At 39.5% G+C, this 25,819-nt stretch overlaps 1 protein-coding gene across 2 annotated transcripts in view; it reads left to right on the forward strand.

Annotated features, from left to right (window-relative positions):
- The first annotated feature begins 11,471 nt into the window (after window positions 1-11,471).
- The window catches only part of LOC126412247 (phosphatidylinositol phosphatase PTPRQ-like), a 452,520-nt gene continuing 438,172 nt past the window's right edge, over window positions 11,472-25,819 (forward strand). Inside the window, exon 1 of one of the 2 annotated variants that reach the window (XM_050081743.1) lies at window positions 11,472-11,865. In XM_050081743.1, the coding sequence (XP_049937700.1) occupies window positions 11,697-11,865 (169 nt within the window). In that variant the 5' untranslated portion in view covers window positions 11,472-11,696. The remainder of the gene's footprint in view (window positions 11,866-25,819) is intronic. The other variant, XM_050081744.1, reaches the window with a different exon arrangement.

Genomic DNA, 25,819 nt, shown 5'->3' on the forward strand with positions numbered 1-25,819 from the left:
CATATGACAATTATGGCTGTTACACATATCACACGCAGAAAGTTCACACCAGACTCACTAGTTCAAAGAAAAAGGTTCCCAAAATTAGGGCGCTCTGCACCAAAGACATCACAGAGGAACCGCCACCCCCTCCCCATGGTAGTGAGGCACATGGTGGAGGGAAGGCTCACCGGATAAAGTTGTAATTTCGGTGCCAATGCGACCGGTGTTGGTGGTAGCCGGCATGGGAAGTGGTTGTGGCGGTGTCGGTGGTGCTGCAGCCTGGTAGTTCCAACGGCTGCACGTGAGAGGTGTCAGCGGGTGGAAACGGATCAGCCAAAGACAGGGCGGCTGCGTCAGGAGGAAGGTCATTGTTGAGGGACCACGCCAGTTTAAGTCTATTAACTGATGCTATCTGGGACCGTCATTGGAAATGGATGACAAATGTGTTGGCACCGCAGCGTAGTGCATGGTGAGGGTCCGAATAGAGTGGCTGAAGGGCTTCCCACACAGTGTCGTCCCACAAGATAACAAAGTCACACGTAGCTAGGTCCTCCTGAACGAACACAGGGGGTGTGGTGTGGGAGCAGGGCAGGAGGGGGGAGCGTGTGGAGTTGTATGAGTGCATGCGGACATGCTCAACCAGGGCGGGGAGATCCTTGGATGCGGCAGGAGGTGAATCCTCTACCAACTCGGCACGGAGGAGTGGCTCGCCATACAGAACCTTGGTGAGTGAGGCATTAAGAGAGACCTTATGAGCTGAGCAAATACCCAGCAGGACCCATGTGAGAGCCTCCGACCATAGGCCTTAGTGACACATTAGGGTGGTCTGGAGTGTGACATACCACTGCTCGAGGCCATTCACCTGCAGGTGGTAAGCTGTGGTATGAAACTTGGTGATGCCACAGTCGTGCGAAGAGTGAGGACTCTAATTGGCATCCCTGTTCAATGGTGAGAGATAGGGGCAGCCAAAGCAAGCAACCCATGCCAAGATGAAGGAATGGGTGATAGTCTCAGCCATGATGACTGACAAGATATATCTGTAGCTCTCAGATGGCAGAAGGGGACCAATGGCATTGATATGGACGTGCCAGAAACCCCCCTTAGGGATGTCAAACTTGCCGGAGGAGGTTGGGAATGCCTGCTGACCTTGGTGTGCTGGCATGGAATGCATGCAAGGCTCCAAGTGCGACAGTTGTGCTTGACACCAGGCCAGACAAAGCGCTCTGTAACCAGCCGCGTCATGGCTCATTCACGGGGTGAGATAAGCCATGCAAGGCAGTAAAGACCATATGACAAAGGGTGGCGGGATCCGGGGGTGAAGTGTGACTATACAGGTGTCACAAAGGACAGGGATTGCTGAACCAGGTAGCATATGGGGCTGGACAGAGAGCGATGAACCATTGTCTGATCTTAGTTGCTGTATATCGTTGTCATCGGTTTGTAGTCGGTTGAGCTCCTCCAGATTCAGTGGTGTGGTTAGCATGCAGATGTGGGAAAAGTAGTCTACCACAATGTTCTCCATGCCATGGATATAGCATGTTTCGGAAGAGTGCTGACAGACACAGTCCATATGGCAGAAACGCCTGGGCGGAAGGTCTTTAGCCGGATTACAAATAGCTTCCATGAGTGGCTTGTGATCGGTATAGAATATGAAGGGTCACCCCTCGAGGTCACTATAAAAATGTTTAATTGCCTTGTACACTGCAAGTAGCTCATGGTCAAATGCCAACTACTTGCACTGGCTCTTAGTCAGTTTCTTGGAAAAGAAGCGGAGGGGCTGGGTGGAGTTGGCGGTCTGCTGCTGTAAAACAGCGCCTACAGCTGTATCACTGGCATCAGTTGTGATCGAGACACAGACCTCAGATCTGGGTGGTCAAGTGTAACAGCTTTGGATAGGGCAGCTTTAAGCATCGAACATTGGTTGCCAGAGAGAGCATTGGTGAGGGCCATTTGGACAGAGGTAGCTTGAGGAATATGCTGGTGGTGAAAGTTTTCCATATCCAGAAAATGACAGAGCTGAGCATAATCTTCAGGTTCAAATGGCTCTGAGCACTATGGGACTTAACTTCTGAGGTCATCAGTCCCCTAGAACTTAGAACTACTTAAACCTAACTAACCTAAGGACATCACACACATCCATGCCCAAGGCAGGATTCGAACCTGCGACTGTAGCGGTCTCGTGGTTCCAGACTGTAGTGCCTAGAACTGTTCGGCCACTCCGGCTGGCCATAATCCTCAAGGAGAGGAAGTTTAAGTATGATTTCGATAAGAGGATGTGTCGGCCGGAGGCTGTCGACAGACGGAATGGCTAAGGAAGGTAAGGGATGTGGAACATAGTTGAGATTTATCATGGTTGATCAGCACATTGTTGGCAGCAAACTGACTGAATCAAGGTGAACTTGATGCTTCTCAGTTGAGGAATAAAAGATAATGATATTGTCTAAGTCAGTGTAAGCGAAAGACAGAGGAAGCAAAATGGAATCAATGAACTGCTGCCTTGTCTGCACAGCATTTTTCAGTTCATAAGGCATGTAACAGTATTCAAATACACCGAAGGGTGTGATGATGGCCGTCTTTGGAACAACTGGTGGATGCATAAGAATCTGGTAATATAATTTGGAACAATCTAATAGAGATGAAAAGGTAGAGCCATGAAGCAACTGCGTGAAATCTTGGATATGTAGTACGGGGTAGTTATTGATAATGGTGCAGGGGTTAAGGGACCTGTAGTCCCTGCAGTTGCATAAGGTGCTGTCCTTTTTGGGAACAAGGTGAACTGGGGTAAGACCAGTTGCTATCAGTGGGGCGGAGGATGCCCGAAGCCAACAGATCCTGAACGATCTCCTTGGCGCGTAGAAGTTTGGAAGCATTAATGTGCCTGGCCTTATAACGAACAGGTGGTGTGAATTGTATGGTAAGTGCCATTACTGATGGCTTATAATCATGTAGGGGAGTCAGCATGAGGGGTCAAGAAGGTATCCACAGGCAATGTTGGTTTTTACTGACCTTGATGAACTGGGGCAACATAGGTGAGGCGTCGACTGTAGTCAGTGACAGAAGGCATGATGCAGGAGTGAAGTGGTGCAAAGAATCTGGAGAGGCACAAGCAAGTGCGTCTTGGAGATTCATCTGCAATGATGCGAAAAAAACAGCAGGTGGTGGAACGCTCGACACTAGAGCAGGTTGGCAAGAAGGCTCTGTAGAGGCATGTGCTGGGCCACCTCACTGTGGGTCTGCAGATAGGTGATGTATGGTACACTGTGCATGTGACAATTCGGCAGAGGCAAAGGTGATGTAGGCACATAAGTCATTGTTCTGTGTGCGGAGTTCGTCGATCTGGGAGTGCATGTACAACAAATCGGAGAAACATGAGGTTATGCGCTCGACCAGGGAAGCACATGTGGAAAGTGCAGCCAAGGAGGCAGAGAGCAAAGTGATGATGAACTTGGTTGTGCACGGAACTGTAGAGCCAGATGCATGGTGGAGCTTGGTGGCCTGCAAGTCTGGTGAAAGTTTGTAATGGTGTAGAAAATTCAACCCGATCACAGGTTCATCAACATCAGCAGCATGAAAGGTCCAAGGGCAGGTGTGAACCGGTGAGAGGTGAAGCAACATCTTGTTGGAGCATTGGGCCACAATGAGAGAATGGTTGGCGGTGATCAAGGTGAGGGTAGTGGGGGATAGCGCATTGACAGCATGGCTTGAATGACGCTAATGTTGGCACCAGTGTTGATGAGAAAGCAAATGCCGGTTGAGATATCTGTGTGATAGAGGCATCGTGTGCCAGCCAGACTCATTTGGGTGGATGCAAGGCTCACGGCAATTGCAAGCGGCATCCTCATAAGTAGCATGGAACCAGCACAGTGGGTAGGCCTGGTGGTAGGCTGGCGCGGTGCGGGCGGGGGTAGTGGCTGACTGTGGCGGGGCTGGCAGCCGATCAGGTCGCTGCTTGGATGAGGTCGGCAGCTGTCAGGAATCCGCTGGCAGTACATCCTGTAGGCTGCTAGGTGGCAGCTCCTGATGGACAGCTGAGGTGCTGAGGCAAGAGCACCAGCCTCTGCCAGCTGGGTGCAGAACTGGAGGTGCAGGTGTGTTAGGATGGTGGAGATGTCATTCATGACAGGTAGTGTCAGTGATCATGATGGCATAAGCCTGATTTGCCATATGTAATCAAACCTTGAGGGGGTCAACAACATGAGACAGGAGATGAAGCTGCAGATCCAAATTCATTTTGACCATCCACAATGTCCAAAGAGTGACATCAGGCAATGCGTGATCTTCGATGAAAGCATGTAGATGCCACCAAAGTTGCGAAAGTGTGCGGTCATCAAGATGTGTTGTATAGCCTCCACCAGAGAGTGGGAAAGATGCTCAATGAGCAGTGACTTGGCCATTGAATTTTTGTGCGAGGCAGGTGGTGAGAGGAGCAAGTCGCTGATGAGGTCTGTATGTGGGTGGAGATGGATCACCATGCAGACAAAATAGGCACCGTCGTTGGAAATGCCATGGATGTCCAGGAGGTGGTCAACTAAGGCAAACGAAGTTTTTGTGTTGACTTTTTGCAATGCATGTAGTTTAGGGAACCTGCCTGGTAACACATGTTGATTCTGCACCAGCAGCTGGAGATCGGTGTGGGTGGAGCAGGACGCTTCCAACATGGAAAGTGCAGTAGCGGTGAATGGTGCGTTTCCCGAGGACTGGGTGGAGTGTTGGCCAAATGCAGCATACAATATGGAGGGAGCAGAGGTGGCGGTGGGTGTATAAGCCAGCAAGGTGTGTCCAGCCGGCAAAGCTGATGAAGAATGTGGTGCAGGTGTAACAGCTGGTGCCATTGCAATAGCAGGCTGGGGGTGATCATGGTGGAGCCACAGGGTGGCATATGTGGAAACCAGCGCAGGTGGAATGGCTGGTGCCGTTACAAAAGTGATCAGAAGGTGGTCGTGGTGCAACCACAGTGCAACGGTTGCAGAAACCGGCGCATTTGATGTGACTGGTGTCACGGAAATGGTGTGCGTAGGGGGAGGGGGTGGAGGGGGGTGCTTGACACTATGTAAATGAGAATGTGCTACCCCATGCATTGTACCTGAAGGTGATGATGTAATGGGTAAGGTTAGGTGGCTGCCGGCATGACTGGGCGTAAATAACTGTTCACTTTTAACCAAGTTCAAAGGAGCTACACTTGTCCATTCATGGTTGCAATTGGCAGAGTTAAAGGGGCCCAGTACACTTGCACCAAAAGTCACAGATAGATGCATTATGGTTTAAACAATGCAGTCTGGCATGTGATGTGACTTAATGATGAAAACAAGCACAAATAATGCTGGATGAGACGTCGATGATGTCGGGGTCACCACTGTGGTTCACAGGAGATTAGTCAAGAGATAACTCACTTTGATATGAAATATACATTTATTGAACACTTGTACATATGACAGGTATGGCTGTTTCACATATCACAAGGAGAAAGTTCACATCAGACTCACTAATCCTGAGAAAAAGACCGAAAGATAGGCACTCTGTGCCAGAGACGCCACAGGCATCATTTTGAATCTCTGAAGAGGCCTATGAAATGTGTTTGAATGACAGTCAGTGGGGTGTAGCTTGAAGCATATACTGTCTAAAAGCAAGGCTGCATTGGTGTGTATCTTTTGGAGCAGAGTACTTCAAGATGCTGGGAAATTAAGTTAAAGAAAACAGGAATTTGAATTACTTTCTCAAAACTTCTGAATGAATGAACATTATATGAACTCCTTTTTTGGTATACTGTAGTAGCCATGTTTCCGCCTCGATTTACCATAGAGGTATGGGATGTTTGTAGACTCAGAGGTACATTAACTTAGTTTTTCTTATATTTACATTACTCCATCATATGTATTAGTTTTCATGAAATGAAAAGGAAATGTCATTAGCAACATTTTATTTTGAAAGACAGAGATTCTTCCTTCAGTTTTAAGGGTGAGATCAAGGCTTCATGAAAGCAGTGTTGAAATCTTATTTTTAGCATTATTTATGCACACACTTGTTGAGGTGTTGCACTGGTTAAGACACTTTGAAATGTTCCTTCCACCTCATGCCATAAGCTTCTGTTGTATTGTGTGAGGGCCTACTCTAGGCCACTTACAGAATATGTGTAGTCTTTATGATATATATACAGTGCACAATATACACAATGTAGCACAAATCTGATGCACGTATACAAGGACCAGCATGTAGGCAAAAGATTTCTGTGGTATTTGTGTCTTTCCAATGTGCATGTGGTATATGCAGAAATGTGAATTATGGTGATGATATTAGCAAATGCATCCAAACAGGACTAATGTGCTGTTATTCTTTTCATGTTAGCTGGGACACACAGCAATAGTCATCCATCAGAGAATGAAGAACATGTGTAGGGCAGCATGTTTGTCAGAAATCACATTTGTGGAATGGTGCACCACAATCAACACAAGACACTGCTTGATCTGGGAGGCTGGTCTCATCCATTATGGATAATAACAAGTCGCCAGTTGATGATGCAATTAATGCAGACCAGCACACCCATTTCAGAGCTAGTGAAGGATCTCAACATCAGCTCTGGTAGTGTGCAACACATCAGCTGGCAGTAGTCAGGCTAGTTGTAAGATCTGAGGGGAGTGGAGGAGGAGGACTAACATTCTTTGACTCATTTCCCACCACAAGTTCGAAACCCAGAATTGGTGGTTGCTTGCTGCATTTGTAAATCAATCTAAATAAGGTCACCAATGTATCTGTTCACAATGAGACAAGGTTTAAAATGTCACCAGTCCTATACCACTTATAAGTTTCCTTTAGCATTTAAATGATTTACAGAAAGGCTCCCTGACCAAGCACTAGATTGGAAAATGTACACCATAAACAACCACTATCCTACCTCGTGCCTGAAGCTTATGCTTGTAATTACCATAAAGATAAAATATGATTACAGTTCAAAGTCAGTAGGTAACAGATCACACACAATAGCTCCTACTTCAAGTCTCCACAAAAACAAATGTAATATATTGGCTACAAATAAAATCTGCCAAGTCTTTCACTTTTATTAAACACAACCACCAGATAGCTACTGGCCCCATTCTCTACCATGAGGGCTCTTCCTACTGAGCTTATGCATTGCTCACTCACTTCAAAAATCAGAAGATCAAGCAGAATTCCATACCCATAGGTGAGAACATTCTCTTGACTCCTTTCAAAGCTTTTTCTACCACCTTATCAGTTGCTCAGAAGCACTTACTCGTGGCTCAATATACTTGATACTCTTAAAAATCCACCTCTGTCTCCACATGGTCCACAACTTCTCCTATACTCATGATGACTGTCTGATGACTTCTTGTTTTTGTGGACTCCAAGCAGTTATGTGAAACTGTTTTACATTCACACCTGTCATCCTGTTGACCCTCGGAGCAGACTATCAGCATGTTTGTCAGCTATTTCCTACTCCAGCTAGTAGCATTCCTTTGCAAAATGAATTTTTCTGCCAGCAATTTCAGAAATGTATTTCCAACAGGTGCTGGAAAGCGCCTACCTTCATGAAAACTCAGTAGTTCATAAATAACTGTAATGTTTCTGATCACAAACTACTTTTGATGGATAATGAGAAGCCTGACCAATCATCTTCAGGCTGGACAAAGCCTCCTTCCATCAGATATTGGAACCCATCTCTGCCATCCTCAGTTAGTGGGATCACAAGACCTCAGGTTCATCTTGGAATGACATGTTGGAGGGTGGTGGTTCACTCCTCCAATCATTCAGATTTAGATTTTCCATGCTTCCCCTAAATCCATTACAGCAAGTGCTGAAATGGTACCATTGGAAAGAAAACTTTCAATTTTCTCCCCAGCTCCAAGTTTCCTTCACTCCTTGCCCTCTCTCACTCTCTCCTCTCATTGCCTAATCTTCCATCCATCCTCACCTGAGTATTTACTGATTGTTGCTCAAAGTTATGGTTTGATTGAAAAGAAAAGACAAAAATGAAGACTACTTTATAACTGGTTGGTCCAGTAACATAATGGATAGATGCTATTTTACTTTCTTTAACAACTATGAAATGCAAACTGTGGTACTTGAAACAGGATATTTAGTACAAGAAAGCTATCTGAAATGGGGTACTCATACTTATTATCTGCTTCTCTTTACCACCACCCCTTCCTGGGACTGATGACCTTCCCTGTTTAGTCCCCCTTAAACATCCCAAAAACTCAACAACCAACCACCCCTTCCCACCAAGCAAAGATATTTAATTGGTAGAAGTTTTGTTTGTAATGGGTCTTAACATGAACTCTCTTTCCACAAATCAGTGCATATTTTTTGAAGTGCTGCCATATCCAAAATCTCAGATAACCTAAAAGCTGCATCATTATGACATCAGCTGTTACAGTTACCAAATTTTTTGTATGGATTTCTTTTCTTTTCTTTTTTTATTAGAATTATTCCCACTTACTGTCAAGTTTATTGAATGCATTGTGATATCTGCTTCCACTTATATACAGGGTGACATTTATTGAACTATATGAAGAAAATGTAAATTAGTTACAAACTGCAGATTGCGCACACTTCGTTCAAAATGTAAACATCAGTACTGATATTCAGATTTAGGTTATGACATGTTTGATGTTTGATATGCCTGCCATTATTGACTATCATGGGACACAGACAAATAGCGAATTCTGCATGACCTTCTGAAGTGTTGGAACATTGATGCGGTTGATGATCTCCTGAATGGCTGTTTTTAGCTCAGCAATGGTTTTGCAATTATTGCTGCTCACCTTGTCTCTAATATAGCCCCACAAAAAGGAGTTGCACTTGGGAGAATATGGTGGCCAATCGAGGCCCAAGGCAGGGTCCTCTGGGTATCCCAGAGCCAGAATGCGGTCCCCAAGGTGCTCCTGCAGGACATCAAACACTCTCCTGCTTTGATGAGGTTGAGCTCTGTCTTGCATTGACCACATATTGTCAAAATCAGGATCACTTTGGATAATAGGGATGAAATCATCTTCCAAAACCTTCACATACTGTTTGGTAGTCACTGTTCCATCAAGGAATATCATACTGATTATTTTCTGTGACTGGAAATTGTGCACCACACAATCACCCGTTGAGGGTGAAGACACTTGTTGATCGTGAAATACGAATTCTCAGTCCCCTAAATGCACCAGCTTTGCTTATTGATGAACCCATGCTAGAGAAAGTGGGCTTCACAGCTAAGCAAAATCATACATGCACATATTAATTCCCATTATGCCCTGAAGCCAACACTACAGTTTGAACATCCTAATGCAAACTGTTCAGAAGTTATGACAATTTTATTTCATATAGTCCAATAACTGTCACCCTGAACATATGCATATCTGTCAATTGTTGCTTTTGCCCTAATTAAATATTGACATTTATTCACCCAGATTACACCAAAAATTCTCATTACTAGCTTCATTGTATCTCCCTGTGTGTTGTAATGTTAAGAGCTGTACATAAGAAACACTATGATAAAACAGAAGGCAGTCTTCGATTCTAACAGGAAACATATTTTTATATTTATTGCAGATTCCAGTTCAGTTTCACCTTCTTTAATTTACCCAGTGTTGCTTGCTTTGCCATTAGTTGCACACTTGTTAAAAATGTTATGTTTTCCATCTTTTTTGGTACAACTCTCTTTGTCATTATGTTTCCCTTTGTACTCTTTTCTACATAGCCTAAAAGGGTTTCATTAATTTGATTTTTGTGCAATTTATGATCATTATGTTGATTGATGGCTTTGTTTTTTCATAATTTACCATAAAATGTTATAAAGAGGAGATCAGGTACTGTCTCATACATGAAAGTGCCATAATAATCATGTCTGAACTGTAATGAACAGTGAATGTTCTGAAAACTATGGAATCGTTCACATTACTTACACTCAACTCCACAGACATTTTAAATTATATAGACCCCAAGAATTCTGATCCCATATTTTTCTCTTAATTTTTATATTTTGTTTTACTTTTTAATTTGATATTTTTTTATTCCTTGAATAACTCAGAAAACCAATGCAGTTTCTCTTCTAAAGTTTATGCATTCGAGATAAGTACAACAGAATTATTTATCAACTGTTGCATATACCTAGCATTTCAAAATAAATATCAAAATTTTATTGTTTTAAAGCATTTATCACATTCAACTTAGAGTTATAAATAATACTTAAACTGAAATAGCAATTCAAACAGTTTTTCTTACAGGTTTTCAGTGTGAGCACCATTCATCATTTAGAACACATTGAGTTGAAAGATGTGTTCTTCCCAAACCTAGATCAGTGTGTCTGGAGTAATTGTTGCAGCAACTGTTTCAATCTGGTTTCTTAAGTAAGGTAGATCAGCTGGTACTGGAGGCACATTCACATAGTACTTTATTAACTCCAAAATGTAAAAATCGCATGGCATCAAATCGAGTGAAATTGGAGACCTTATGAAACCAGCTCTTCATCTGCCCTCTTGGTGGCCAATCCAGCATTTGGGTACAATGTCATTTAACCAGTAGTCTAATGAGTTAGTCCAGTGAGGTGGACAACCTTGCTGCCCAATAAACTTCTTCGAATTGAGGAAAGATCCATAGTTCTCGTGCATCAAGATATGAAATACCAGTTACGGTTGCTCCACCGAAATACACTGGCATATGGCACAAAAAACATTCAAGTTTGAGGAATTTCATTGCAACTGTATGATATTATAGTGATTTACTGAGCCCCGATGCTCACATTAGGTGTGTTCGTATGTGAAATGTTGATTCACTACTGAAGAAAACACAATCCAGAAAATGTTTACCATCATGCAGCAACATTTTGTTTTCAAAGTTGGCGTGTAAACTGTAGTCTCTAGGCTTTAGGGCTTCCAGCATGATACATACAAAACTCTTTGAGCTGCCCTTTCATTTGATGTATTTTTTATAATTTTAAGTTGAATGTAAAGCCTTAAAACCCCAATATTCATTTTGAAACACCTGGTATTTGAAGGAAGCATATGAAATTTTTCAATCTTAATTTTAATTACACAATGGTCTATTATACTTTACAAGCAAAATTTCTCTATGAATGTAAAAGAAAGAGGGACAATAAAGCCTAAAATTAGAAAGATAGTGTCTGAGAATACTTAGAATGGGGCATCCAGTATACAACATAGGTACTGCTATTTTTTAGATGTTACTTAGAGCCAAGGCAAGAGATATTGCTTAGAGCTAAGGCAAGAACTCCATAGTGTTAATCATGTACTCGATGATGCCTGTGTGCTTTTGTAATCACAAGCAGCTTTCCCCTCCAGCCATAACTGTTTATCTCTTCCTGTGATAAGATTTGCTTCTCAGCTGGGACCTGTTTGTTCTTACTACCATGAGTCATGTGTAGATTATTTACTTGACTATTATCTAAAGATAGGATCAAAGATAAGTTTTTAACTCTTAAGTTTCTTTGGCTGAACCTGATAAACTTGCGTTTATATTGTTATGTGCATATGAGTGTGCTTTCTTATTTCTCTATTGATATTTTAAATAAAAGGTACATGGGAAATGTGTATGTTTTGAACAGTTTCATTTAGTTGACACCATTTTGAATGTGATGCTTGATTGTAAACCACACCCAGATACCGAATGAATGATTATGTTGCTGCAATCAAGGAAGTGTGGAAGGAACTTCCTAGAAGAGTCAGTTGTGTTCACGCCAAACATTGGTTGACAGAATGGACACATCCCTTTTATTAATGCTGATTTTACTCATAGTTAACTGTGTGTGTTGTGTGAAAGTAACTCCTAGTGGCAAGAGTTCTTCAATAACTACAAAAGGATATCCTACAACTGAGTCAGTTTCTACTGAACCTGCTACAACTGCTACAACTGCTGTGTTTGCAGGTAATCCTCAGTATTCAGGCAAATATGTGCTTTGTAAAAAAATTTTGCACCTGAGAAATATTTATGTCCTATTGGAAAAAGGAAAACAATTGTTTCATTTACATAATTAATTTTTAATATTTTTGCTTCTAACTGACAGTTTACTGAAATTGTTTTGCAAGTATAATAATTTTAAGAAACTCAAGAAAACTATTTAATATGTTGCTGGTAAGAGTATTTGTTTCCAGAGCCAGTGGCAGGTTCTCTGTTAACACTATTTTTTTCAAGTTGAAGTAGTTATTTCTGCTAATTATGTGTGTTGTTATAAGACTTGCAATCAAACACTCTCTTTTATAGGCAATACAGATAAGCTATACTTTAACAATATTTTTATTTTATGATGTGTGCGGTTTGTTGTTGTTTTTTCACTAAATCGTGGAGGAGGTCCTTCATGACAGCAAAATTTCAATGAAGTACACAGAAACAGCTCTGGTGAATGCCATAAATTTTTTTATCATAATTCAGAACTCCACTAAACAAATCTATTGGTCTATTTTTTAAGTTGGTATAATGAGTGTATGTACCAGAATTAATACATAATTCAGTTTTATTATTAGCCATGACAACAGGTGGACACTCTCATGCTAGGGTATGAGTGACGTTCCATTACCTTTTAACCTTTGCCAACCTGTACCTTTCTCCTTCCTGAAGAAGTAACTATTAGTTCTGAAAGCTAAGATAATTTATGTATTTTTATATGTGGTAGTTAGCTCTTGATTGATTTTTTAAGTATTTGTCCCAACACTTATTCTGTCCCAAAATTGTGTGAAAATATGCAAAGTACCCTAGAAGAAGTTGTTCTTTTATTTATTATTTATTTATTATTTTCACCTTTGTATTGACCAACTAGGATCACTTAAGGACTTCAGTTCCTCTTATTTACTATTGTTGTTTCCAATTTTTACAGTACTCCTCCTTTTATCCCCATGTTGGCATTTCCTTTATTCTGCCGATGTTGTTCCTGATTTCTTATTTCTTCTCTTTAAAAGCATTCTGAATTCAATATTTTATTCTTAAAAAGGTATCTTTCTGTTATTTATTATTGTATGATGTTGTTTCTTTCTAGTTTTTCATTTATGTTTTTTTAATTTTATCTATTTACACATCAAGTTCCGTAGTACCAAATTGAGGAACAAATCTCCAAGGTCATGGAATGTGTCAGTACATGAAATTACAACATAAAAATAATAACAGATAAGAATAAATGTATATGAATCTGAAAAAAAGTCAGTCCATAAGTTTAAGTAAATGCAATCATCAATACAACAAGTATCAGCTTAATCTCTCAAGGAACTCCTCAAAAGAATAGAAGGAGTGACCCATGAAGAAACTCTTCAGTTTCGATTTGAAAGCATGTGGATTACTGCTAAGATTTTTGAATTCAAGTAGTAGGTTATTGAAAATGGATGCAGTAGTATACTGCCCACCTTTCTGCACAAGACTTAAGGAAATCTGATCCAAATGCAGATTTGATTTCCGCCAAGTATTAACTGAGTGAAAGCTGCTTATTCTTGGAAATAAGCTTGTTCACAAGAAATGACAGTAAGGAATATACGAGGGCGGTTCAGAAAGTAACCTCCGATTGGTCACAGTGAGGGTTGTTGGGGGGAGTAGCAACGCCATCTGTGCGTTCACGCACTCAACAGGTCAGTCGGCATCAAGCCGTGGTCGAGTGAACGTCGTACCTGTGCTAGTTTAGTTTTTGTGGCAGTTTGAAATGTGTGCTGCAATAGAAAACCCCGCCAAATGTGAAGTGCATGCTGTCATAAGGTTTTTTACAGCCAAAGGATATTCTGCAGCAGCTATTCATCGTGAGCTTTGTGCCGTGTACGGACCAAGAGTTATGAGTGAAGGAGTTGTCCGTGAATGGGTACGTTTATTTAAAAGTGGACGAGAAAACGTTCATGATGAAGAGAGGAGTGGTAGACCATCATTGGTGACTGACGAACTCGTTCATACAGTTGATGCAAAAGTTCGTGAAAATCGACGTTTCTCAATGTCGGAGTTGTCTACTGGTTTTCCACAGATTTCTAAGACTCTCTTGTACGAGATAGTGACAGCAAGATTGGGTTACCGTAAGTTCTGTGCACGATGGGTGCCCAAAATTCTTACCGACCACCACAAAACTCAAAGAATGGCCTCTGCATTAGACTTTCTGTCACGTTATGAGGACGAAGGAGAACCATTGTTAAACAGAATCGTGACCGGTGACGAAACCTGGATTAAGTACGTGAACCCTGAGACAAAAGAACAATCAAAGATATGGGCACATTCAAATTCGCCTACCAAACCAAGAAAAGCCTCGCAAGATTTTTCTGCCAGAAAACTGATGGCAATGGTGTTTTGGGATGCCAAAGGGGTGTTGTTGGTTGAATTCATGGAACGTGGTACGACCATTAATCAAGACGTGTACTGTGAAACAATAAAAAAGTTACGACGGGCTATATAGAACAAACGCCGTGGTATGCTGACTTCCGGTATCGTTTTTTTGCATGATAACGCCCGTCCTCACTCTGCTCGCAGAACAACGGCCCTTCTTGAGTCCTTCAAGTGGGACGTTATCAACCATCCACCTTACAGCCCAGACCTGGCGCCAAGTGATTATCACCTCTTCATGCATTTGAAGAAATGGCTCGGGTCACAGCGGTTTGATGACGACGAAGAGCTCAAAGATGCGGTCACAGCCTGGCTCCAGGCACAAGCGGGTGATTTTTATGCAGAAGTAATTTCAAAGCTTGTGAAGAGATACGATAAGTGCCTCAATCGCTATGGAGACTATGTAGAAAAATAGTGCAAAGATGTAGTTGTAAGATGTATATATTAAAATATTTTTATTTAACTTGGTGTATTTTTTTAAATCAACCGGAGGTTACTTTCTGAACGGCCCTCGTATATATTGAGAGGCCAATGTCAAAATACCCAGACTCGTGAACAGGGGTTGACAAGAGGTTTGTGAACTTACACTACTTATTGCCTGAACTGCCCATTTCTGAGCCAAAAATATTCTTTTAGAATAGGAAGAGTTACCCCAAAATATAATACCACACAACATAAGTGAATGAAAATAAGCAAAGTACACTAATTTTCATGCTGAATGCTCACTCACTTCAGATACCATTCAAATAGTAAAAATGGCAGCATTAAGTCTTTGAACAAGATCCTGAATGTGGGCTTTCCAAGACAGCTTACTATCTATCTGAACACCTAAAAATTTGAACTGTTCAGTTTTACTAATCATATGCCCATTCTGTGAAATTACAATGTCAGGTTTTGTTGAATTGTGTGTCAGAAACTGTAAAAACTCAGTCTTACTGTTATTTAGCATTAGTTTATTTTCTACAAGCCTTGAACTCAGGTCGTGAACTGCACTATTTGAAACCATGCCAATGTTGCATACAACATCCTTTACTACCAAGCTAGTGTCATCAACAAACAGAAATATTTGAGAGTTCCCCATAATACTAGAGGGCATATCATTTATATAAATAAGGAACAAGAGTGACCCCAACACTGATCAATGGAGCACCCCCCACTTTACCGTACCCCACTCAGACCCCACATTACAGCCATTCTCAACATTGTGAATAGCGACCTTTTGCTGTCTGTTGCTAAAGTAAGAGGTGAATCAATTGTGAGCTACTCCCCGTATTCAGTAATGGTACAACTTCTGGAGCAATATTTTGTGATCAGCACAATCAAATGCCTTAGTTAAATCAAAAAATATGTGTAGCATTCGAAAACCTTTGTTTAACCCATCCAGTACCTCACAGAGAAAATAGAATATATCCTTTTCAGTTGTTAAACAAATTCTAAAGCCAAAATGTACATTTGATAGCAAATCGTGTGATATAAAATGATCAATTATCCTTACATACACAGCCTTTTCAATAAATATAGCAAACGCTGATGGCATAGAAATAGGTCTAAAATTATCTACATTATCCCTTTCTCCCTTTTTATAAAGCTGCTTTACCACTGAGTACTTGAATCGTTCAGGAAACTGACCATTCATAAAGGAAAAATTACAAATATGGCTAAATACAGGGCTAACAAGTGCAGCACAGTACTTTAAAATTCTGCTAGGCACTCCATCATAACCATGAGAGTCCTTAGTCTTCAGTGATTTAATTACTGACTCAATCTCCCTCTTGTCTGTATCACAGAGGAGTATTTCAGACATCAGTCTTGGAAAGGCGTTTACCAAGAAAGTTATATGATTCGCTGTAAAAATTGAATTTTTGTTTAATTCACCAGCAATGCTCAGAAAATGATTGTTAAATACTGAACATATATCTGATTTACCAGTAACAGAAGTATTTTTACTGTGAATTGACTTTATATCATCAAACTTGTGCTGCTGACCAGACACTTCCTTCACAACTAACCATATGATTTTAATTTCATCCTGTGCATTACCTATTCTGTTTGTGTACCACATACTCTTTGCCTTCCTAATAACATTTTTATGCACCTTACAACACTGTTTGTAATGTGCCACTGTAGCTTGATTGCCATTACTTCTAACATTTTGAAATAATTCCCACTTTGTTCTACATGATATCCTTATCCCACTAGTCAGCCACCCAGCTGCCTATTACTACTAGTACCCCATTTAGAATGCTCTAATAGAAAGCAACTCTCAAAGAGCATGAGAAATGTGTTATGGAAAGCATTATATTTATCATCTATGTTATCCGCACTATAAACATCCTGCCACTCTTGTTCCTTGATAAGGTTTAAAAAACTCTCTATTGCTGTTGGATTAACTTTCCTACATAGTTTGTAAGTAAATGTGACATTTGTTTGAGTACTAAAGCCTTTTAGTGTTAAAATTTGTTCATCATGGTCTGAAAGGCCATTCACCATTTTGCAAACAGAATGCTCATGTAGTAATGAAGAATGAATAAAAATATTGTCTATGGCTGTGCTACTGTTCCCCTACACCCTAGCTGGAAAAAAATCTGCATCAGAGCCTATGAATTTATGAGATCTACCAACATCCTTTTTCTTGCACCATCATATACAAGATTTATATTGAAGCCACCACATATAACTAATTTCTGGTACTTCCTACAAAGTGACTCAAGAACCCTCTCTAGCTTGAGCAGAAATGCTCTGGAGTCAGAGTTAGGGGACCTATAAACAACAACAATTAGGAGTTTAGTTTCACTAAATTCAATGACCCCTGCACAACATTAAAATATCTGTTCAGTGCATTACCATGATATGTCTGTGGACTCAAACGGAATACTGTTTATTACATACATAGCCACTCCCCCACCCCACAAGAAACTCCATGAAAAACAGCCAGCTAATCTGTATCCTGGTAAAGGAAGCATCTTAATTGTCAAATTATTTAAGTGGTGCTATGATATACCAATAATTTCAGAGTCAACATGTATAAGTAGTTCACCAACTTTATCTCTAGTACCTCTTATATTTTGATGAAATATGCTAATTCCTTCTCTACTTGGAAACATTATATCCTCTGAAGGTGAGCCCTAAGTTAGAGGGACTCCTTTAAGCATGTATACCTATCAGCTTGCTTCAATCCAAAAAAGGTGCAGGTCTAACACCAACTACTACAGGAATTTTTCCTTGAGTGATCCCACCACCACCCACTACACTGTCACCTATAAGCTTTGCCAGCCTCCCTTTCCCATACCTATTGAGGTGCAGGCTGTACCAAGTGAATCCCGATCTACTGATAGACCCAACTGGCACCATTGAGATGTGATCCATGCCCTCTGCCATCAGCGCCCTCCCCAGCCCTGTGTTAATGCACCTAACAGCTGCATTAAGATGCATGCTATTGTTTATTTCTTCTACCAGAAATAAAAAAAACAAATATTTGTTTCATTAGTCTGTTCTCATTCATTTGGTAGAAATGCCCAAAGAATAGTAATCTGCACTTAGCCATTACTTTTGATATTTTCTCTGTATTTTTGTAGATGTCCGCATTACTTGTAATTTTCCAAGCATCTGTAGTTTACATTGCTCTCATTGTTTTTCGAATAATATGTTTTTCTAGTTCCTCTATTCTGTCCAGTTTGTAGTTCACCATTAGGCGGCATCCACATCCATGTAAACTTTATGGTCATGGTACAGTGTATTAGTTTTGTTTTTCTAGATATACCTTTATTGTTGTAAATATTCTTTATTGAATCATATGCTCTCTTCATTTTGTTAGCTGTTGCAGTTAATGCAAATTTTTCTAGTCCAATGTTTTGTATAATTTCTCCAAAATGTTTAAATTTGCTTACTCACTCTATTTTTACCATTTGTATTGCTGTGGGTTTTGGTACAATTTTTATATTTGCCACAAATTTGTTTCATCAGCTGAAATTTTGATACCTGTCCCATTTCCTATTTTTTCCAGAAGATTTATTTGAATAACTGCTTCTCTCAGATTTTATGTAAGTATTGCAAAATTGTCTGCAAAAGCCAGTCTGTTTACAATAATTCCGCTTGTTTTCCTTCCCAGAGTTTTTGGTTCAATTTTATGATCTTTTATGTCCAAATTCCAGATTGTTACAATTTTTTCTAGAATGCAGATAAACAGTCAAAATGATAAACCAGTTTTTATTCCAAATGGTTAATTTTAGATGTCATATTAGTTAGAGCCTCAGGAATTATGTTTGCCAGTTTTGTTTTAACACCAAATTCTCAACATTTTATCTTTGTTTCTATGTCTACCAAATCAGATGCTTTCTTGAAATCAGTAAATGAGACTATTATAGGTTTGTTGGTTAATGTTCTGTGGCGAATTATTGATTTTGAGTAGAAAATCTATTCTATGCAGTATCGTCCCTTTCAAAAACCACCCTGATATGCTCCCAGTTGTTTGTTTGAAGTTTCTACAACTCTGTCCAGGAGGATTTTTGATAATATTTTGTATGTACTGGTAGAAGTGACACTCCTCCGAAATTATTGACATTTCGTTTGTCTCCCTTTTTATGTAATGGGTGGATTAATGCTATTTTCCAATCTTCTGGAATATTTTCAGTTTTCAAAATGTTCTCAAAAAGCAATTGTAGACCATTTATAATTTTTGGTTCTGACCATGTCAATAATTCTGCTGTGGTGTAGTGTTCACCACTTGCTCTGTTGTTTATAAGTGTTTTGGTGGTTTCATGAATTTCTAGCTCTGTTGGTGGGGAGTCTTCACCTGGATTTTATGCTATAGCTGGAAATTCCAATTTAACTGCTAGAACTGACAGTTGAAGGGCCTGACAAAAATTCTGCCATTACTTGATAATTGTCTTTATTGTTTAACGCCAGTTTGCAGCTTCATCTTTGTAAGAAATACTTGGTGCTTGATATCCTGTAACTACTTTGTTGAAATTTGGTTTAAAAATTTCGAGTATTATTTTTGATGAAATTTGCTTGTATTTCCAGAATGCTCTTTGTTCTACTTCTTCACATGCTTCATTTTACTCTGTGTTCTTTTTATTCTTGGCCAATCCCAAAGTTTTCTCAGCTGATTTAGTATTATGTATTTGAGTGCATGCCAATCACCTTTTTTTGTTGGTTCAGTTTCTTCTCTAAATTTTTCTATAATTTATATTGTAATATTAGCTGTAGAGGAGTTGTATCTGAGTACTGTTTTGGTTGTATTTCTTATTTTAGATGGGAGAAATCATATTTTAATATTAGAGGGATAATGACCTGAATCAAATTCTCCATTTCTGATTGCTTTAACATCCATAATTTCCATCATATTGCTTTTAGATATAGTTATGTGATCCATTTGAAATTCCTCTAGGTTTGGATTTGGAGATATCAAAGTTTTGGTATTTGCTTGTCATTTGCAAACATGTGTGGACATCAGTTTAACTGGAACATTTTACACATATTGATCACTCGTTCACCATCTCTGATTGTTCTTAATTGTGTTGAATATTCACCTACAATATCCTTAAATTTATTTTCCTTCCCGAATTAGCACTGAAGTCATTGACAAGCATTTTAACATTTTTGAAGGTATGTTGGAGAGTGCAGATTCTAAAGGAAACCAAAACTGATTGCTGATGTCTTCTGTTGTCATCTTTTATAGGTGGATGGCAGTTTGTAAAGGTGTAGTGTTTATTCTTATATTTTATTGTTAACATGGACATTCCTTCTGATATCAGCTTAAAATCTGTTACACAATTTATGATTTTTTGTTTAGATAAATTGCTATTAAAACATTGGTGTGTTTTCCATTATACTTACTGCTGGTCTCTCTTTATAAATTCTATAGTGTCATGTGTCAACTACATTATCATTTAAGAATCTTGTTTCCTGCGCTGCTAAAAATTGTACATGGTTCTTCTGTAGCAATAATTCAAATTCCTTCTGTTTCCCAGTTTTCTGAAGAGAATTTGCATTTAATTTTCCAATGAAGTACCTCTTCTTGAGCTCAAACTTATGAGGAAATGGTCTGACATATGAGTTACCTATTTTGATCAAGTTTTTCAAGGACATTCTATGTAAAAAAAAAATATGTGTTTGACCTTTTGATGGACACTCTAATTTTTGAAAAAACTGAGGTCAAAGTTGATGATGAAAAATGATATTTTCAATGTTATACATTAAAAGATCATCTAAAAACAATTTTTTCATGTAATATGGGGTCCAAATTTAATAACATTTGAGTTATTAATGTTTTTATGTTTTATTCTGTTGCTTGGGTACCCATCATTCAGTCTGTCTAGCAGAGTGAGGTCAACAGTCAAGTGGCCCAGGCTTTAGATTACCAAGCTGCTTGTCTGTGTTTGATTCTTGCTTGTGGGTTTTTTTCATTTGATATTCTGCTTGGTGTATCTGATATTATTTTGAGAATGGGAATGCCTTTCTTCCCTCCTTTGAAGTAAAATTTTGGGAGGTATTATTAATACTCAAATAAGTATATATAAAGTATTGACAGTTATTTTCATTGTGATATATGATGCACTAGATTGGACTTTTATAGATGATGATATTCATCAGAACTGCAGTATGAAAGTGATACCTCGAAAATGTACCTGACAGGTAAATAATTTCACTGCATGACTACAAAATCATATGCCATGACAGCAAAGCAGAGTATTACAAGACAGGATGGAGGCTATCAAAACTTGTGTGTTATTCCGTAACCAGTTGTTCAATGCCTCTCTTCCATAACATACTTTTATACTCTTGGTACACATCCAGATTGATATCTTTTACATCTGTTTGTAGCAATGTGAATCAGATATTTTTCTATGAACAATGTATCGGTGAACATGTCAATGTGATGAGATTTTGTTCGTGTGCTGTGCACGGTGTCAGAAATATGTATGTTTTGCCTGTTTCTACGATAAGTTTCACATCACTGATTGTGAGAACACTCATGAACAGAAAATCAGTTAGGATTATGCAATAATATAAATTTGCTGTATTTTTGTACTATGTATCATGATCAAAATAACTGTCAATACATTATATATACTTGTTTGATTATTAATCACACCTCCCAATGTTTTACTTAAAAGGAGTCAAAGAAAGTATTCTGACTATTATCAGATAGACTGAAAAAATATTGAATGAAAAAGAAAAGCCATGACCAAGAATCAAACATGGACCAGCAGCTCTGTAATATAATGCTGATAACTTGACTGTTGACCTCACTTTGCTAGACAGACTAAATGCTGGATACCCAGGCTGCAGGATGAAAACATAAAAATGCTAACAAATTAAACGTTGTTAACTTTGAACCCCATATTATATTAATAAAAAGTCTTTGTGTTTTAGACAATCTTTCAATATTTAAGATGGAAAATACAATTTTCTCTCATCAACTTTCACCATAACTTTCAAAAAAATTAGAAACTTTCTAGCAAAAAGCCAAAACATGTGTCTTTTTTTGTTTTCAGAATGAAATATCATTGCAAAACTTTATCAAAACAGCCGACCCACAAGTCAGATCCTTATCAGAAGGCTTTTCAGTATATTCCATCTCTTCTTCAATGAAAATGTTGAGACTCTTCGGAATCCTATGTCCAAGTGCATTACAAGATGTGATGATGGATTCCTCATTAGAGTTACCATCTTGGTAGTGTATTCCTTTTGTCAATTTTGGGTTTTGTGATTTTCAGTTATAAATTATAGAGATCGGGAAATACAGGGTCATACATGAATTCCAAAAATAAGACGAGGTTGTTAGCCTGGAATATTACTGATTCAGCCATCACTAACAAGTGGAAATGACACTGTCTGGGTACTGCCACTAACTTGTGGAACTGTTGTGCCCTGCATCCACTTTAGATGTGAACAAGAGGCTGCCATTTTTGCCGGCTTCACCATACTGAAACCCATCTTCTCCATCTTCATTGCTGTTGAGGTCTTTACCACAACCCTGGCAAGAGGGCCTTAAGCAGTGTTGTCAGCTGGGCTAGCTGACCCAAGGTTTTTTTAAAGATCTTCTACCACTTCTCCTTTATGTTGGTTTGCTATAGGCAACCTTGTAACTTTTATTATCCATGTTTGCAGAATTGAAGAAGCTATTATTTTATTAGGTAATCAGAATGCTCCTTGCACTGTAGGTTGCTATTCATTGGAACACCAGTTTTGTAAAACATCTGTATGTTGAATTTATGGGCATTATTTTTTGTGCAGGATTGCACAACATATGTTTTTGTAAACTTAGTATAAGGTCTTTACAATTTATCATTTTAAACTTTTAGATGACATCTTAATAGTGTTTGGAAAGCCCGAATATTGATTCTCCACTGGCATGCTTACTCTGTAGCAAATATTACAGATGACTATAATGTCTTAAGTAAACAATTAATATACATTAATATAGAAGCATACAATGTATAAAACCTTGAGAGATGATATACATTGTGCTCAAATGTTTTAAGTTTGCTTAAAATCTCCCAGATAAGTGAATACACTAATGTGAACTGTAGTCTGAGATAGATTTTAAATTCTAACTACAATAGTTATCCTGTAGTGTCGAAGTGTATCTCATTATAATGAGTGATGGGCAAACTCAAAAATTACAGAAATTTTTATAACAATGTCTTTTGTTTTAATAAAATGTAATTAATCGTAACATTAATAGTTACCTTTTTAGAGAATCCACCACAGAAATAATGTTGACATGTCAATTAGCAAGTTATTTCATGAATAAGACATTTCTGTTCTATGATGTTTTACTTTCTCCAAAACACCTAAAAATTCTGAAGGCACATTATAAGTCTATTTTCATAAGCTGATGTTAGTACTGCATATTTCAGTCTCAAAAGCTCCTCATGAGTGACTCTATCACATCAGCTCAATATTTTGATTTTTTGCTAGATATATCTTTGAACCAGCTAGAACTGTTATTGCTTGTCAGTCAAGTAACAATTTTTATGATTATTGTATCTATTTGTGACTTGTCTGCCAATGGAAAATCCATGATATAATGTAAAAATATTATGAAAAAGATAGTTGCTACTCACCATACAGTGGAGACACTGAGTCGCAGATAAGCACAACAAAGAGACTGCAGAAGCTGAGCTTTACACACACACAAAACCACACATGTACACAGACACACACATGCAAACACAACTCACACACATGACCACAGTCTCTGGCTGCTGGGCCTACACTTCGTGCAGCAGTTGGTTGTCATGAACAAACTGTCTGTCCACATGAATGGCCAATGGCAAACTGTGGCCAAGAAACAGCTGGACCACCTGTTGCTGAGCATGCTGCTCAACATGACATTGATTTCAGTGACTTCTTCACAGCCTGTGTCCTTTGGATCCTTCCCACCAACACCAGTTTCTCAGAATTGCACAAGTGGGAACTCTCCTTGCAATATATCCTCCATTTCCGTAACCCTGATGGCCTCAACCTGTGTTAGTCATTGTCCTTTCCCATCAGATCCTTCCCTGTTACAATTCCAGCCCTCTGTTCCCCCAATGCACCCAAAGTCTTTTTACTTCCCTCCTTATCCACAACCCTCTGTCCCTAACGACTGCACCTAGCTGCCATACTTTCTCTCCACCTCGTCCCTGCACTCCCACAAGTAGCACCTTACTGTCACCCACCCCTACCCTGCTATCCCTGCCCTCCCCACCTCCTCCTTACCACCACCATCCAGTTGCCCCTCCCATCACATGCTGCTGCTTGCAGCATGGCATCAGCAGCCAGAGACTGTGGTCATGTGTGTATGAGTTGCATTTGCATTAGTGTGTGTGTGTATGTTGTCCATTTCCAATGAAGGCCTTGTTGGCAAAAAGTTCACTTTCTGACATATTTTTGTTGTGCCTACCTGTGACTCAGTATCTTGCTACATGGTGAGTAGCAATTATCTTTTTCATAATATTGTGACTTGCCTGTGGTAGCTATTTAATTAGGGTCTTTTGTAAACCCTCATCACCAGTTTTGCAAATTCCTCATTGCTACTACTGCGGAGGCTGATTTGCCACTTTTGTTATGGTAGGCCGAATTTGTGAAATGGCTTCTGACTCAGTACACCACTAAGATGATATATTCCTGCCACTATTACACAGCTATACCCCAGGGTCTGGTAACAGGATAGGAGAACAAAAGTTCTACAATACTCCAACAAATTAGTAACAAACTGTATAGCGGAGATGCTGAGTCGCAAATAGGCACAACAAAAAGACTGTTGCAATATTAGCTTTCAGCCAACAAGGCCATTGTCAAAAATAGATGACCAGCACACACATAAAAACACACTCGCGCAAACACAACTCACACATAGGTATAGCTGAAGTTACACTACGAGTAGCAGCAGCAGTACATGTTGGGAGAGGCAACTGGGTGGGAGTAAGGAGGAGGCTGGGGTGGGTAAACTTCACAGGACATAGCAAATACAATTTACAAAAACCATCTGTTCACTTCTAAGAGTTCACTAATTGATGTTCCCTGTCTAAGTCAGCACTGGACGATGATCTGTAATCAGATGGGTGAGAGCTGCTCTTCTCTCTTCTGAGTAGGCTTCTGTCCATTGTTGTGTGGTCATTGGTAGGTTTTACTTGGCCAGCAATTGGCTGAGGTGAAATCAATATCTTCCTCCTCAGCAGCACCTGTGGTGCTGGTGGAACTCGCGCAAGTGGCGAGCCTCTATGGCACTCGCACCAGCTCGCATCTTAGTGCCTGTGGTGCTTTTGCCCTGGCTTTGTCTTGTTTGGATGACACAGCAGGGTCTGCACTGGAATACACAGTTCTTATTTCTGGTGAGCTTTCCTCTTAGCCCAGTACTGACTTGTTCTGGTGCTTTGAATGTTTTTCCATTTCTGTATCCATTTCACCCTAGTTCCTTGTTGCACACTTACTGCTGTTTAGCGAGTGGGGAGGACCTGATGTTCTATTGAGCATTCTGTTATGATCTCTGTCATGACTGTCATAGTCATCTAGTTGCTCAAGGTCTTTCTTAAACAGTCTTGTCTGCTTTGTATAAGTTGCTTTCCCTCTAGAGACAGTGCCCATTCTGACTAGGTGGTCACAGCCTCCTCTCTCTCATAGCCATTAGAACACACTCTAGATGTCATATAATTCCTGCTTGTGATTAGTTCTGTCAGCATCTTACTCTTTGATGAGTGCCATGATTTCTCTTAGAATCTTTCTAACCTTTAGTTAGCTTCTCAAGTTGTCCATGTCAAGCCATGTTCAGGTATTCTGAAACATACAGTACTGAAGATCTCACTACGGTGTTGTAGTGACACAGATTTTGGCCAAGAAAGAGATTTTGATCTGTAAATTTTCTTATGGATATGTTTGGCTTTCTCTGGTTTAATAGCAGCAATTAATTATACCAAATACAATCTCACCTCTGTGACAAGTCTTTTATTAAATGTTATCAGTTATGGATGATTAGTCCTCTTCTTCAGGCTTCTGTGAAACAGATTTACATTACTGAAACCATAACTGTACATCAGGACTGTTTGAA

Source organism: Schistocerca serialis, chromosome 7 (genome assembly GCF_023864345.2).
Source record: "Schistocerca serialis cubense isolate TAMUIC-IGC-003099 chromosome 7, iqSchSeri2.2, whole genome shotgun sequence".
In the NCBI taxonomy this organism is placed as follows: domain Eukaryota; kingdom Metazoa; phylum Arthropoda; class Insecta; order Orthoptera; family Acrididae; genus Schistocerca; species Schistocerca serialis.